This window comes from Acomys russatus, chromosome X (genome assembly GCF_903995435.1).
Source record: "Acomys russatus chromosome X, mAcoRus1.1, whole genome shotgun sequence".
NCBI classification, from domain to species: domain Eukaryota; kingdom Metazoa; phylum Chordata; class Mammalia; order Rodentia; family Muridae; genus Acomys; species Acomys russatus.
The window spans coordinates 107,770,308-107,786,915 of NC_067169.1; the positions used below are offsets into that span (position 1 = coordinate 107,770,308).

At 43.5% G+C, this 16,608-nt stretch overlaps 1 protein-coding gene across 1 annotated transcript; it reads left to right on the forward strand.

Moving 5' to 3' along the window:
* Positions 1-2,575: 2,575 nt before the first annotated feature.
* On the forward strand, positions 2,576-14,785 carry Znf449 (zinc finger protein 449). Its single transcript, XM_051141601.1, has 4 exons — positions 2,576-3,057; positions 5,156-5,360; positions 13,195-13,311; positions 13,477-14,785. Exons 1-4 carry the CDS (start codon positions 2,704-2,706, stop codon positions 14,358-14,360), a joined length of 1,560 nt encoding a protein of 519 aa, XP_050997558.1. The 5' UTR covers positions 2,576-2,703; the 3' UTR covers positions 14,361-14,785.
* Positions 14,786-16,608: the final 1,823 nt, after the last annotated feature.

Below are 16,608 nucleotides of genomic sequence, written 5' to 3' on the forward strand. Positions count from 1 at the left end.
CAGGCAGAGACAAAGTCCTAGCGCTAAAAATTCTGGCACCCACAGATGTGGAGCCTCAGCTTGGGAACAAAAAATGAGCACAGTCTCCCAGTTAGCATCATTGTATCTAGTGGCCTTTGGACCAAGTCTCACCACAACCCACTGCTGACAAACTAGAAAGAAAGTTTGCTTCCAGGGGCGGGAGCATCAGGGAAAAGATTGGAAGACTTGAAATAATGCCAAAGGGCTAATCCTAAAATTCCAGAGACCACTGGGGGCCACTGAAGGTAGAGAGGAAGGGGAGGGATCCACTGGGGGATGCTCCAAGTCTTCCAGAGAGGGACAAAAACCTAAAAAGTATATTCAAGGGCACTGAGACACACAGTCAAAATAGATAAGAGTCAGCATCACAAACAAAACAAAAGAAACTCATTAAAATGATAATTCCTCAGCTCTAAACTCTTTTGCTGTTCAAGGCATCACGGTGTCATGTGGGGCCCAGAAATCTGAAAATCTGAATTTTAACATTGCTTTCCCAAGGACCTGCCCTCAGGATTAAAAAAAAAATCAGTGGGTGGGTCAAGGCTATTTTAAACAAAGTTATTCCCCCACCTGCAAAGATTACTCTAAAGCTGTGGAGAAGAAGTCCTTACTTGACTCATTACTCGGGGCTGGTCCCACCCAATCCCCTAGGACCAAGAAGCTATAAGACCGGAAATAGGAACCCTTCCAAAGCAGCTTGAAGCTAGGTGGAAGACTGGGGGTGGAAGACTGGGAGAGTCCCAGCCATTCCCACGTCAGCATCCTTGTGGGCTATAAGAGTGGCGGGAGCGTAGAGCCTGCTGGGAGATGTAGTATTTAAGCCGGCTCTGCGCTTGCGCTGTGAGCAGTTGCCGGTGAGCTTGGGAGAGCCGTGGGCGCAGAGGCGGTGAGTCCCGGAGCGGCCAGAGGGCGTGGCTGTCCCTGGGGCGCGGGCGCGGGTAACGGGGCTCTTTTCACATGCTGGGGCGACGCAAACTGGCAAATTTCATATATGCCCTGGGCGCCAGGCCCCTGGAGCAAGGAGGAGCGGCGGGCCCCTATTGGTTCAGGGACCCCGCCGCCGCTCCCTGCGACCCGGCCAGGCCTCGTTGGGAGTCCTTGAGGGCTGGGGGTGCCCTTCTGGGTGGTCGGACATCGTCATCCAAAAGCTCTTGGGGACCAAGACCCTAATGCTGGCATCGGATTTTACACCAGCTTTTAGGCTTTCGGGGGTCATGTCACTCTTGTCGTTTCCCCAAGTGCCCTCTTTTCTTAACGTTGCTTTATGGGTAGGCCCTGTGAGTGTGGATTCACTAAGGGGAGGGTTGGGGGGAGGCACTGTGAAGTTTTCACTAGGTAGCGCCCCGGGAAAGGAAACCTAGAGGGTCACTTCCCTGGTAGACGTGGTGGAAGGTTTTGGGTCAGCCAGGGGAAGGCTAGCCAGCTGTGAGGCTGGAGAAGATTAACTAGTGGGTCTACAGCCAAAAGACTGCAGATCCTTGGATGTCCTCCAGCGACGGTTACATGCCTGGGCTCAGGAAACTAGAAGCTTCCTAGGAAAGAGCCTTGACCAGCAATAAACTTCACTTGAGCCCTTACCTTGTGCCAGGCACGCTGCTATTCACTTTCTGTGCCATTAGGTCCTCGAAGGGTTTTTTTTTTTTTTTTAAATGAGGTTGATACTATCATTGTGTTGTACTTGTTGCAGACAGAGGCATTTGGGTGTGAGGATTACATTGCAAATTATGCCTACATCCATCTGGCACAGAAGTACAGGTCACTGTCACGGTAATAGGTGACATGAAGTCAGTTTCAGTTCAGTTTACTGAATGGAAAGAGATTCAAGACTCTTTTTTTTTTTTTTCTTGAATCCTAGTCCAGAATCTTAAATAGGACAGGTATAAGAGCTGCCTCAGCGGATGCAGGGAGAGAGAGGACCCATAGCATATATGCATGTGCCGGTCCTGAGCCGACCAACCCTGTGACCTCCGTGATGGCACCAAAACATATTGACACTTAGTTATTTCAGAAGTATTGTATTTACCTTTCCTACATTTCTTTTGAAATTTCCATATACGAAAAAACAACTTGGAATTAGACCAGGGATAGGACTAAATGTCCGCAGGTCAGTGGCGGGGCGGCGGGGGGGGGGGGGGGGGGGGGGGGGAGGCGCGGGTTACGAAAAGGCAGCGTTCTTATCTGTCACTGTAAGGTGTTAGAGAAGTGCTTTTGGTAATGCTATTTACTGAGCACCTTTCATTTATCTGGCATAGCTGAAAAAGTGAATTGACTTTTCAGTTAACCTTCAAGTACCATATGGTGTTATTGTCATATAGGAGAGCACGTTCTAGAGTCTACAATCTGAAGGCTATGTGGGTGAACTCGAGATCTTGTAAATATTTGAAATGGATGTACAATTGATTGTGCCTATAAATATTCTTCTGGGAAGGGCGTTCCCAGCTTTTACTTGATTCTCCAAACCACCAGAAAGACTGTGAAGTGCTCACTTAAGTCTTGGTGGGAGAAAGCAAAGCTAGGTAAGCTCAAGGAGGTGAGTGTGCCATCTTGTAACCATTGCTTTTTCTCCTTTTTCATGTTTTCCTACCTTCAGCTGTAAGTGGCTCCCCCGGATTATTACAGAGAGGAAATCCTGGAATCTGAGCCATAGCCTCCAGATAAAACTGTAAGCTTCTAGAAGAGGTGATGGCTGTGGCCCTGGGTTGCGCAATCCAGGCCTCCTTGAATCAGGGCTGTGTGCTGCAGGAGTATGACACTGACTGTGAAGTCTTCCGCCAGCGCTTCAGGCAGTTCCAGTACACAGAAGCCGCTGGGCCTCATGAAGCCTTCAACAAACTCTGGGAGCTTTGCTGTCAGTGGCTGAAGCCAAAGATGCGTTCTAAGGAGCAGATCCTGGAACTGCTTGTGCTAGAGCAGTTCCTAACGATTCTGCCCACAGAAATAGAGACCTGGGTGAGGGAACACTGCCCAGACAATAGAGAAAGAGTTGTGTCACTCATTGAAGACTTACAGAGAGAGCTTGAGATACCAGAACCACAGGTGAGAGAAAAAAAATACGGGGTCTCTGTTCTTAGGGGAACAAAAAGAGGTCCCCAGACTGCTGGGTCTGTATCCATCATTTTGGCTGATTCCATAGCCCCAAGACTTCTCCAGATGCTTCCAGTGTTCTCTTCTGCTGGAGTCAGCATATGGGTCTGAGGTTCTCCACTCTATCAAACCCCGTGCCCTCGCTCTGCCACACACGTGAGAATGGCCCATTTGCTATTTTTAAGTTAAATTTGCAGACAAGCACAGCTGATCTAGAAACTTCAATCACAATTAACAATGCTTGCCTCTGTGGCTTACTAGCCAGTTCCAGTCACAGTGTGATTAACTGTGACCTCTAAGGTTCTGTTGTTTTTCACTTTGTTAATGAATTGCCTTTCAAAGCAGAAGAAGGGAGGAGAGGGTAAGATAAATGTGGCCCACACATTCTAAACTATATACTATTTGGTTCTTTCCTGGATGATCTGGCTGACATTGAGTCAAGTAGAGTCTAGAAAGAGTGAAAAGGAAGGCAGCATAGTTTAGTGTGGACTAATACACATTTTCTACAGTGTGTCTGTTCTTCATTGCATGGGAAGACACCATGAAGTATCACATGCCAGCCCCTCTGCTTTCAATTACTGTCATGGGACGGTCAGAGATTCTGACCAAGGTTCCAGTACTCTGAGCAGTATTGTCCCCGGTGATGTGATTTTACAAAGTGGCCACACACACACACAAAAATAAAGCTTTAGTAAAAGCAGATAGATTCTGTGGTTGTTCTCTGATTGTGCAAAAGTGCTAAAATATGCAAAAGTTCTTTGGTTTCTACCTGATCAGCAGGAGGTGGTTCTTGCTAGGTTCTTTTCACTTACATGAAGGTTTGAAGGAGTTCCATGTTTGGGAGAGTCTAGGAAGAGCCCTGCAGGACAGATATCAATCCTCTAAACTACTTTCTACAGTAGGGCCTCAGACATGGGATACCTGTCTTAATCCCGTGTCATCTGTTTTTAATACCTTTTATCAAGTTACCTCCCATCTGTAATCTCATATACTTGTTTATGTTTTTTTATTTGGGCCAGATTTTCCATCCATGCTGGCCACATGCTTTTCCTCCAACTAACCCATGGCGGCCTTCCTCTCTACAGGTCTCTCTCCTTTTTCTTCATGGCAGTCTTTTCTTTTCTTTTCTTCTTCTTTTTTTTAATTCCTCTCTCTCCTAGCCCCACCCATCTCTTTTGTCCTGTCCAAGTAAAATGACTTTTTATTAAACAAAAAATAAGTCACAAAACCAATAAACAATAATTAACATCAAAATATATCAAACCATCCCCCAACAGTGATGGCTCATTAAGGTCCAGTAGCACCGCTGGCCAGCATGTTGGCTTCTGTTCAGAACCCCTTCTTGAAGTTTCTGTTCAGGGAAGGCATAGATGAACACAGGGCAAACTGAACACAGACCAGTCTTCCCAAGAGCATCCATCTGACAGTCACAATCCCTAGGACTTTGGACCCGGGGCGGGGGGGGGGGGGGTGTTGGAGCTGTGGATTTCAGCATAAGTAATGGCTTGCATAGGAAGTCACCAAAGGTACCCGCATCCCTAGGGCAGCATGAGTGAGTAGTTTTCCTTATCTTCCTGGTTTTGATGAAAAGAGAAACTTTTTGACTTTGGGAGATCTGGCCATCCCCTGCACATCTCAGGAGTTGCAAGCCACTCCTGGCACTTGAGCACTTAGCATGTAGCCAGTGCAGCTGGCATCAGCTGTGAGTGTGAAATGCATACTCCCCAGGGAGAGTTTGCACGAAGGAAGGAGCAGGTGGAATAACTCACTAGTAATTATGTGTGTTTCTTACTTCTGAAATCCTGGCACTTTGTACATTTTGTAATAAGCACATCCCAGTACAGCCAGCACACCTGTTTTTGTTGTTGGTTGGTTAGTTGGGTTTTTTTTTTCAATGCATTGCCTACTGGAACCCCTGGGGGATTTTAAAGCTACATGTGTGGCTCATGGTGTTGTTGGTGAGGAATGTGTGACTTAGAAAATGGTAAAACCAGCTTTACTTCCAGTTGAGTCTAGACTTTGGAGTGATGTGTTTTGGCCTCTTTCTCAGATTGACATGGATGACATGCTCTTGGAAGAACTGGCCCCAGTTGGAACAGTACCCATGCCAGCAAACTTGCACCTGGAGGCACCTGCACTCCAGGTAATGGAACCTGTCCAGGAGCCCCCAGTGCCAGAGGCCTGGATTCCACAAGCAGGGCCACAGGATCTGAACTTCAGTGCTGATGGAGAATGCCAGTCCTTTCTGGACCCTGGTAAGGCAAGGGTTTTCTTTTAGCTGGGTATGTGTTTCTGGTTGAGAGCTAAAGATTGCTGAGGCTTTCAGTTTGAGTTTGGAATTTGAATGCACCAATGGCAGTGGATCCCTGACGTAAAGAAATGGGGGAGGGGCTGAGAAGAACATGAAGAGGAAATCTCTTTCCAGGAAGAACAGGGGGTGCACATTGGCTAGAATGTCCTTGGGAGCTGATTCTAGTGATGGTCTTGTCCAAGGGGCTTTTTACCAAGCATATTATTTGGGGAAACCTCTCATGGGAGATTGGATCCTCTGGTAAGGACATAGCTGTCTACCACATTGAGCCTGTGATGTGAGGACCCAAAGGGCCAGTTGCTTTTATGGTGTAAAAAGCCCCGTTCGAGTAGAATACTTTGCAACATATTCTCTTCAGGTCCTTAAAAAGGATCCAGTCATTTATAGGGGGGTGAGAAAAATGTCACTTTAATAAAATCCCTAACTAGAGTGGTGTTTCTAGAATGTGGTGAGGAGACCTCCTGCATAGGCTGAATCCAGGAAGTGCTACTCACACAGTGTTTGGAGCCCACTGGCTCTGGCACGGCAGGGAGAGTTATAGGAGGAGCTTGGTCCTGTAGAGAAAGGTGGTGGCTGGACCATATAGCCTGCGAGCCTTGTGTTTCCCTTCTTTTTGAGGTTCTCTCATATTATTATCGGTCCTCTTTGCCCCAGTTTTCCCCTCACCCCCATGAAAGATTGGGCTCAAGTGTGGCTGGAACCCTTAGTCCCATGGGCACAGCTTGAACATTTTGGCCCTTGGACTCAACTGTACAATCCTAAGGCAACAACAGAGGACAAAACGGAAATCAGTGAGAACAACCCAACTTACAAAATGAATTTCCCTTTTACAATGTCATCTTTATGAATTCAGCCAACACTATGAGCACCTGTGAAAAGCCAGGAATGACACTAGGGATTAGTGGGTACACAAAACAAATGCAGCCTCCGCCATCCTGGAGCTCAGAGTCTCGTGGGCCGTTAACAGAGTCCATATGTGAGACGGAAAGCAGTTCTAGAGGGCATAGGATAATGGGGAGCACATAGGAGGGTCACCTCACACCAGCTAAGAGGAGGCACTCCTGGAGGAAGGGGTTAGGGTAAACACCTAGGGAAAGGAGCTGGAATAGGCTTGCTGGGCAGACAATGCAAATGAAGACGGGATAGGAGTCTGAGCAAAGGACGCACCATGTACAGAAGAAGCTCTAGGTGGAGTCCAAAATTAGTACCTCAGACCTAGCTCACATGTTCGGTTGCCCAAGCTTTGGACCTTTTAACTCAGCTAATGAGCTTTCATTTGAAGCCCATGACAGATGGCATGTGTGCTGAAGGCTAGGAGAGAAGAGATTGGAAGGTTAAACGTAAACACCTGCCATCTGTAAAGTACCAGAAGATTCTTTTCGTTAAAGAACTATGTGTCTGTGTGCTTTCTGTGCGTGGCTATATACATGTGAGGGTAGGGTCCCATGGAGACCCGAAGCTGCTCCCCTGCAGCTGGAGTTACAGATGGTTGTGAGAGCCTCATGGGAGTGCTGGGAAGCTAAGCCTCTGCAACAGCTGTGCGTGCTCTTAACCACTGAGCCCGAGAAGATATTTTTAATTAAATTTAATTAAATTGAGTTTGTATTTATTTAGTGTGTGTGTGCACATGTGTTCATGTGTGTGCATGTGCGGAGATCAGAAGAAGAGAGGGTGCAGGGGTCCACTAAGGCCTTAGAGTTGCGCCTACCTCTTCAGGCTTGTAGGTAAGCAGTTTTATCTGATGAACCATCTCACCAGCTGAGAAGGCTATTGGAACTTACGTTTCTTCAAAATGTCCTGATCTGTTAAATGCTATAGTAAAAGGAATATCTAATGCCCAGCTGTAGTGATGATGGCTCATATAGCAGCAGAGCCTTCGGTGCCCCCCCCACACACACACCTCTCTCTGTCTCTGTCTCTCCTTCCCCCTCTCTCTCCCTCTCTCCCTCTCTCCCTCCCTCCCTCCCCTATCTCTTGGTTTTTCAAGACAGGGCTTCTTTTTGTAGCCCTGGCTGTCCTGGAAATTGCTTTGTAGACCAGGCTGGCTTCAAACTCAGAGAGTTCCAGCTGCCTCTGCAAGTTCTGGGATTAAAGGCGTGCACCGCCACTGCCCAGCGAAGTACCTTCTTTCTTAAACTCCAATTGTTTATCCTTTATGTCACATTCTGCTATAATATTTTTGTGTCCTAGTCCACAATTATAAATCACCTCTGAGGTTTACCAGCTTGAAGAAGAAAATGAAAAGCTGAGGAGGGGCCCACTTTTTTAAAAGTACTATTTCTACAAGTTGGGAATTCCAGAAGGTTTAGTGTTTCTGGCTGTGTCGGAGAGCTAGCAGAACCCTCAGTTCTTTGCTAAGGGGACCTCTATGTATATATCCTCATAACAGGCAGCAGACTTCCCTCAAAGCAGACGATCTACAAGGAAGCAAGACATGAGCCATGATGTTGTTCGTAACCCAGTCACAAACCATCACTTCTGCAATAGTCACATTAGAACAAAGTCACAGATCCAACCCCGCCCCTCTGCCTTTGTTATGCTGTGGTTGTGGATCTTCTGTTTTTATCTTACTTGGAATTCATTGAACTGCTTAGATATGTAGATGCGTATTTTTCAATATATTTGAAGAGTTCTGAGCCATCATTTCTTTTCTTTTCTCTGCTGTCATAGAGAAATACCTGTCATCCCAGAGCAACCTTGAAGAAGTTCTGTCAGATTAACTGCTTTTATAAAACTTAGCTGGGGGAGAGTGGCTTAGAAATCACTAAAGTTACCCAGCTATTAATTTAACAAGAATTAAGTTACAATAAAAAAAAAAAGCTCTGGGGGATGACTTTGTTGTATGACAAAACTTTGCCTGAGGAGACACTCCAAGCATATGTGTGGGTGCACGGGCGCATGCACAGCTACTCACCCCAGTTAGGGAACCCACGATAAACCAAGTTTAGATATCACCAAAGACCAACTCAGTGACCCAGTGAGTTTTACTGGGGTTGCTTACAGGAATATGGGTGAGGGGTTACTTACAGGAGCAGAAGTGACTCAAAGACAGCTGCATCACCTAAAGCCCACCCCAGCACGGTGACGGCTCACGCAGCTGGGAACCTGGAGCACCCTGCACAGCCTGCGGGCAGCTCAGCAGTGTCCCTTTCCTAGGGAGTCAGTGGGTCTAAACCTCTTCCAGGAAGTTCAGCTGGTTTTTGCTTCTTCCCGGCATCGGGTGTGGCCTCAGGGTCTTTACAGCTTTGCTTGTGTGAGAGCCTTCTTCGCAGCTATTTTGAGTTGTTTACCTTCTGCCTTAAAAGGCTTCCCTGCTGCATGGAGGGTTCAGTTTTGGAGGAAAGTGCTATACCGTCTCTAGTTGTTTCCTTAAAAAATGTGTGTGTGTGTGTGTGTGTGTGTGTGTGTGTGTGTGTGTGTGTGTGTGTGTGTGTGAGAGAGAGAGAGAGAGAGAGAGAGAGAGAGAGAGAGAGAGAGAGAGAGAGAGAGAGAGAGAGAGAAGCTGGGTGGTGGTAGTGTACACACTGGGAAGGCAGAGGTAGGTGGATCTTTGAGTTTGAGGCCAGCCTGCTCTACACAGAGAGTTCCAGGATGGCCAGGACTGCACAGAGAAACCCTGTCTTGAAAAACCAATCTATGTGAATGATATGCATGTGAACCGGAAAATACACACATATTAGCAGTGAAATGTAGCCCAGGCTGACCTTCAGCTCACTATGGAGCCTACATTATCTTCTAACAGATGGCAATCTTCTTGCCTCAGACTCCCAGGTGCTGCAATTACGGTCATTAGCTGTCACACCTGGTTGGTCATTTTCACTTCACATTGTTAAAAGCATCTCTTCAGCTTACCTGTCCATGTGTTTGTTGCATTACTTATTCTTTTGCTGTTTCTTTTTCCTTTTATTTTTTAGTTCTTTATATATACACAGGATAGTAATCCTCTCAGATGACTAGCAGCAATGTTTAACCCATTCTTTAAGCTATTTCATTACTCTTAATTGTTTCCATGTGGAGTCTTTTTCAAAAGATTTTATGGATTATCTCTACCAGGAAGCATTTATCATGTTTTTTCTTAGTAGTTTAAAAGAGTCAACTCTAACATTAAGGTCTTCTGACTTTTTTTTTTTTTTTTTGGACACAGGGTTCCTCTGTGAGGCATTATGATACTCCAGCATTGTTCTTTTTAGTCAGGATTGCTACAGCTATCTGTAGCTTTTGTGCTTCTATATGAACTTTAGGCTTGATTTCTAGTTCTGGGAAGAATGTCATTTGAAGCCAGGTGCAGTGGTGCACGCCTGTAATCCCAGCACCCAGGGAGACAGAGGTAGGCGGATCTCTGTGAATTCAAGGCCAGCCTGGTCTACAAAATGATTCCAGGCCAGCCAAGGCTACACAGAGAAACCATGTCTCGGAAAAAAAGAGAGAGAATGTAATTTGAAATTTAGTCAGAAGACCACTTTAGGTAACAGTGCCAGTTTTACAATTATTTATTTATTTATTTATTTATTTATTTATTGGTTTTTCGAGACAAGGTTTCTCTGTGTAGCCTTGGCTGTCCTAGACTAACTTTGTAGACCAGGCTGGCCTCGAACTTACAGCGATTGCCTGCCTCTGCCTCCCAAGTGCTGGGATTAAAGGCGTGCGCCACCACCCGGCCAGTTTTACAATTTTAATTCTGCCAACTTGTGAACAAAGGAAGTCCCTCAGTCTTTTAGTATATTCCTCAATTTCTTTCATATGTATTTTGTAGTTTTCATTTAGAGGTATTTTATCTCCTTGGTTATATTTTTAATTATGTGTGCATTGGGGTACAGTGGCTGCAGAGGCCAGAAGAAGGCATCATGTTTCCCAGACCTGGAGTTGCAAGCCTGTGTGTGCTGCCTGCTGTGGAGTACAGCCATGCGCTGCTTAAGCCATCTCTCTAGCCCCTAGGCCTAGGCCTTTTGGATAGTACAGTAATGGCATTGTATTTCTGGTTTCTTTCTCAAGTTCAGTACTTTTTGTTTAAGCTATTGCATCTTATGTGTTGATTTTATATCCTGCCACTTTGCTGAAATTGTATCAGAGCTTAGATTCTTCTGTCTTTAGGATCTCAGAAGAATGCATCTGCAAATAAGGGGGGTTTGGCTTCATCACTTTCTGTTTGTTTCACTTTTATGTCTTTCACTTGCCTTGTTCCCCCAGCTAAGATTGCAAGTGCTAGAGTTTAAGAGTAACGAGAAAGGACATAGCATAAAGTTTTGAGTGGTTTTGGTTAAGTCCTCACCAGTAACCAGATGACTGGCTTTTAGTCCAACACTTGCTAGATTGGTTTGTGGATTTTACTGTGGGTTTCTGAAGACAAAAAAAAAATAAGTATCTCTGAATCTGAAGCAGTTCACATGAGACCTTAAGATGGCTTTGTAATACTGCAATATGATTATATGGTGGAAGTAGAGAACTCCCCCACCAGTGCCAGTATGCTGTGCAGATTCGTGTTCCACTTTTGCACACAGCTGAAGATTGCATTTCCTGAGTTTCTCCTCTTCTTGGCTCCAGCCCCCACCCTCTCCTGGACCATCACCATGTGCAGGGTTGTTCTTTCTCATCCTCTGCTCTACTTTCCAGGACGATCTGCACTTTCTCAGATCTCTGTCTTTTTACAACTAACATTAGTGCTACCTCAGAGAGTAGTTAGTTCCTCTCTAGCTATTTCAATCCTAACCCCAGGAAAACTTGGCAATTGTTGACTGGCTATCCTCTGCCATCTTGGAGTGTTCTCTGAATCAGTATTTCATATTGCAGCTTGTTGACGTCTTCCAGGCATTGGTTTGTGCCCTTTATCTCCTCACAGCAGCTTTCTTTTGAGCTGTGACTCTCAGTTTTATTTGATCTATTCCACATTACCCCTTCACCTCATCTTAGCTTTGAAATCCAAACAAAAATCAAATAGTAAATTTTGAAGTGTATTTTTCTTTCTGAGGCAGGGTTTCACTCTGTAACCATGATTGGCCTGGAATTTGCACTCCTCTTATTTCAGTGTAGAATTATAGCGTGCACCATCACACCCAGCCCAAAAATCCATTTGAATTCTATCCTTCATTTCTTAGTCTTAAAATTAGCTGGATGGCGGTGGCCCAGCACTCAGGAGGCAGAGGCAGGCAGGTCACTGTGAGTTGGAGGTGGTCTACAAAGTGAGTCCAAGACAGCCAGACCTACACAGAGAAACCTTGTCTCAAAAAAACAATTTAATGGGGCTGGAGAGATGGCTCAAATATTAAGAGCACTGACTGCTCTTCCAAAGGTCCTGAGTTCAATTCCCAGCAACCACATGGTGGCTTACAACCATCTATAATGTGATCTGATGCCCTCTTCTGGCCGGCAGGTGTACATGCAGACAGAGCACTGTATATATAATAAATAAATAAATAAATCTTAAAAAACAAAACAAAACAATTTAAAAGTTGAAATATGTGGCTTTTTTTTGTTAACACAAACAAAAAAATTTCTGTCCATTTCTCATGTTGTGTTGTTGCGGTTGTTAAAACAGACAAGGAATGTCTGTCCATTTCTCACATCTTAATCTGAAATACAAATTTTTCTTTGAATTAGTATTTGCTTATGTATCCCATTTTAACAATTCTACTATCTAACCATCAGCCCATTCGTTATCTCAGGTTGACCATTTCTAGGCCAAATGTTACTGTAGAGTAGTATATGTGGCCAGCAATGAAGATGGAGAGAAAGAGATGGGGAAAAATAGGATGCCAATGAAGGCTGGATATGGAGGGAAAGGAAGAAGTAGAAACTACGTGGTTGTACTTAGGATGTCAGACAGAAACACACCTGACAGTTCATTTGGGGTTTTTTCAATGCCCTTTTTAGGGCTGGGGAGATAGCTCAGTGGTTAAGAATACTGGCTGCTCTCCCAGAGGTCCTGAGTTCAATTCCCAGCAACCACATGGTGGCTCCCAACTATCTATAATAAGATCTTGTGCCCTCTTCTGATGTGCAGGCGTACATGCAAACAGATGAATCATATATTAAACAAAATCCATAGATAAAGAATTGTTAAATGCCCTTTCTAGAGTTCTGCTGACACATACAGGCTGCTTTTTTGTTGCTGCCAACTAAGTTCAATAAAATGGAAATGTTTCTATGAAGGTATCAAATGAACTTATTCCAGTAAACAGTTTTCTAACACATATGTTTACACTGCTCTTCTTTGACATGTATGTTTATACTACTCTTTGTGATATGTAAGTTTACACCACTCTTCTGGACACATACGTTTACATAACTATTCTCTGACACCTATGTTTACACCACTCTTCTTTGACACATATGTTTATACCACTCTTCTTTGACATCTATGTTTATACCACTATTCTTTGACATGTATATTTACACCATTCTTTAATATGTATGTTTACACCATTTCTTTGACACATATGTTTAGACTGCTCTTTAAGCATTTTTAGTATACCAACATTTTATAAAGATTTACTCCATATTTTAGCTCTGACATAAATGAATGTATTAACAAAATAAATACAGAACTAACTTAGTGCATTGCTTTAAGCACACAATTGATTTACTCACCTGAAAATACAAAAGGATGGCCTTTTCAGTTGTTGGTTTGTTCTTATCTTTAAAGAAAGACGCTTATAAGTGGCTCTAGATGAAGGAACAGTGATTAAAGAGGGAATGGGTTTTAAGAGCCTATATTCTAGGAAAAAAAAAAAACCTTGATGACCCACATTGTCATACTTGTCCCCTTTTGCTCCTATGACCAGGTTATCAGTTACCAAAGCTTGACATGAACTTCCCATTGGATCATAGAGAAGAACAATGGGTAAAAGAATTACAGGATCCCAAAGAAATGAAACAATTACTTGAGGAGTCCAAGATTGGTAAGTAACGATTCATTTCTATTCTTGGGAAGAGTCAGTGGTTATCAGGGTAAAGAACGTGGAACAGTGTTTAGGAATTTCCACATTCACTATTAACTTTCCTTCGCCCCCACCCCCACCCCCCCCCCCAGCACAGTGACATGTTCAGTTTCTATTTCTTCTCAGGCTTCGAGATGGGAATAGAAAATGAAGATGATACTTCGAAACAGAAAAAATTGGAAAATATGTACCCATTTGTTGTAACTTTAGAAGGGAATGCTCTCCATGGTCCCATTTTACAGAAAGACTATGTGCAGCTAGAAAATCAATGGGAATCACCCCCGGAGGATTTACAGACAGATTTAACAAAGCTTGTAGAGCCTCCAAACCCCACTCTCGGAGAGACACCTGAGAGCTCCAATTTGGAAGAACCTCTCAACCCGAAGCCTCCAAAGAAAAAGAGTCCCGGAGAAAAACCTCACCGATGTCCTCAGTGTGGAAAATGTTTCGCTCGCAAGTCACAGCTTACCGGGCACCAGAGAATTCATTCAGGAGAGGAACCCCACAAATGTCCTGAATGTGGAAAAAGGTTCCTGCGTAGCTCTGACCTTTATCGGCATCAACGACTTCACACAGGAGAAAGACCCTATGAATGTACCGTATGTAAAAAGCGATTCACTCGGCGCTCACACCTTATCGGGCACCAGAGAACCCATTCTGAAGAAGAAACATATAAATGTCTTGAGTGTGGAAAAAGCTTCTGCCATGGATCAAGTCTTAAAAGACATCTGAAAACGCATACAGGTGAAAAACCTCACAGATGTCATAATTGTGGAAAAAGCTTTAGTCGACTGACCGCACTTACATTGCACCAGAGAACACACACAGAGGAGAGACCTTTTAAATGTAGCTATTGTGGGAAGAGCTTTAGACAGAGACCCAGCCTTGTAATTCATTTAAGAATCCATACAGGGGAGAAGCCATACAAGTGCAGTCATTGTTCTAAAAGCTTCAGGCAGAGGGCAGGCCTCATTATGCACCAGGTCACACACTTTAGAGGACTTCTTTAACACAGTTCACACTAGCTCACAAACATTGTGGCCTGCACTAGCTGTTTGTCTTAGAAGCCCTTTGTCTGACTGTGTAAGTACAGCTTTGAGTGGTGCTATTTTTAAAAACCATCTTTCAACGCATACGATTTCTAGAGCGTCCCCCTATTCTTGCAGTTTCTCTGAATTTAATACATTGTGACTTTTTCTGTTGTTTAATTGCAATGGAAGCTTTTGGTATGATAGACATAAGCACAAAGCATATAAATGGTGGCAGTCGTTTATAGGTAGGACCAATGTAATGATGAGTAATGGTGCCTGTCACAGTACTACCACACTTGTTCTCCTGTATAATTAATTATTAAAGGTGGCTATATTGAAAGCAACCATTAGATAGATGTGCCCTACGTGGCAAGAAATGAAGCAGTGAATTTTGTCACACATAATAAAAATGTGTTGGGGGGGGATTAGGATGAAGAGGATGTCATTGGCTAAGGAACAGGCTTGTTTCTACTTATAGTTTTATGCTTAGAGAGGTTATGATTTTAAGTTTGAATTTTTATGGACTTTGCTGGTCTACTTAGTTGGCCGGCTCTGGTGACGGTGGTTAGAGTATTACATTTAGAACTGTGTGCTAGGTCTAGCAGAAATAACTTGCAGTTTAAGTTGTGCAAGTAGAATTGAACTTTATTTAGATGGTCTGAATCCATGGATTTTCTGCTTTGATATTCTCTCATGTATATTTCAGTGCTTTTGGATTTTTATTCCTTGTGTAATTCAGTGTCGCCCTGAGTATGTGTCATAGAATACTTCGTTCTGCAGGATGTTCTGCAAATAATTTTGGGAATTGTTTCTAGCTGTTTGGCCTTCCTTAGATTCATTGTGCTCGGCAGCATATGAGAGACTCTTGGAAAGGGCCTAGTTTAGTTAAAGGGGCTAAGGCACCTCTTGTAGCTCAATGCTTTCCAAACTTATTTGACCCCAGAACCTTTTTCATGTACACATAGTAATAACTTGCAGGAGTATTCTGCAGGTATCCCTTAGGACACACTGTCTTAAACCAGGATGTCTATAGCTGTCAGTGTAGTCCTGTCACTGTAAACCTAGTTATTTCCAGTTTCAAGGATTTTATGAAAAATTGTTTGAAGATATACATCTTTTGTAGTATACACACATCATTTCAAGGACGTTAAAATCACAAATTCAAATGATTTGTGGGTTACTTAGTGATTTGCAGCCTCTGAATTTTAATTATACTTACACACATCATTTGAAGGAGGTGAAGATCACTAATTCACGTAATGTATGAATTATCTAGTGAATCTTACCCTTTTTGAATTTTACTTTATAATATCATACACTCAAGCACATACAAACACAGAGTTGTTACTTATATAAGTGTTCTCAAGCCATCACAGTAACAACTCAAGTCTCCTAGTAAGGGAGACAGTCTCATTATCAGTTAAAGCCGTTGATGTGTGAAAATACTCATTGGGCTTAGTCCTTGTTATTAGATACGAGACATGGGATGGTCAAGTATATTGCCTTTATGAAGACACACAGTCATCTCTTAAAGTAGAACTAAGAAAAATGTATCTTTTCATTACACTGAAGTTCTTGGGAGGGATATATAAGTATTTGGCGGGTGTGTATTATGTGCCTAACTTGTCCTGTTCTAGTTTTAATGGAAGCTAGTAACAAAATGTAATTCATGTGTAAGGCTCAAACAGAGTTTATAATATCTCTAGTTAAACAAGAGTTGGGAAACAAGTGGACAACAATACAAGAGAGCTTATAATTAAGTGCCAAATCATATAAAGTGCCAGAGCCAGGATGTGTCTTTAATTCTTGGCATCCAGGTCCCTGTATGATGCTGCTAATAATTCTGGGATTAAAATTAGACCCCAGTAACATGGGAGGAGTCTGAATGTAGAGATTGAAAATATAGAATGTAATGGCTTCTCTTTCTCTCTTGTGGAATTGCATTCAAACCAGAACAGTGCCTTAGAATGGATGTGCCCAACTGCTCTGTATTTATATACTATTTTAATAAAGTGGAAATGTATATGTGCTCTTTCTGATTCTCTTGCATTAAATAATTATTTGAACGACTTAGAGCTACTTTCCTAAGCAGAGGCAACAAGCACCCCAATAGACATCTATATGCCCTTCCCAAGTTGAAATCGCTTTTCTGATGGCAGCCCTAGTGCTGTGCTTAGGTGGTACTTTAGCTAGCCTGATTAGTGGCAAGCCTAGCAGGAGCTGTATC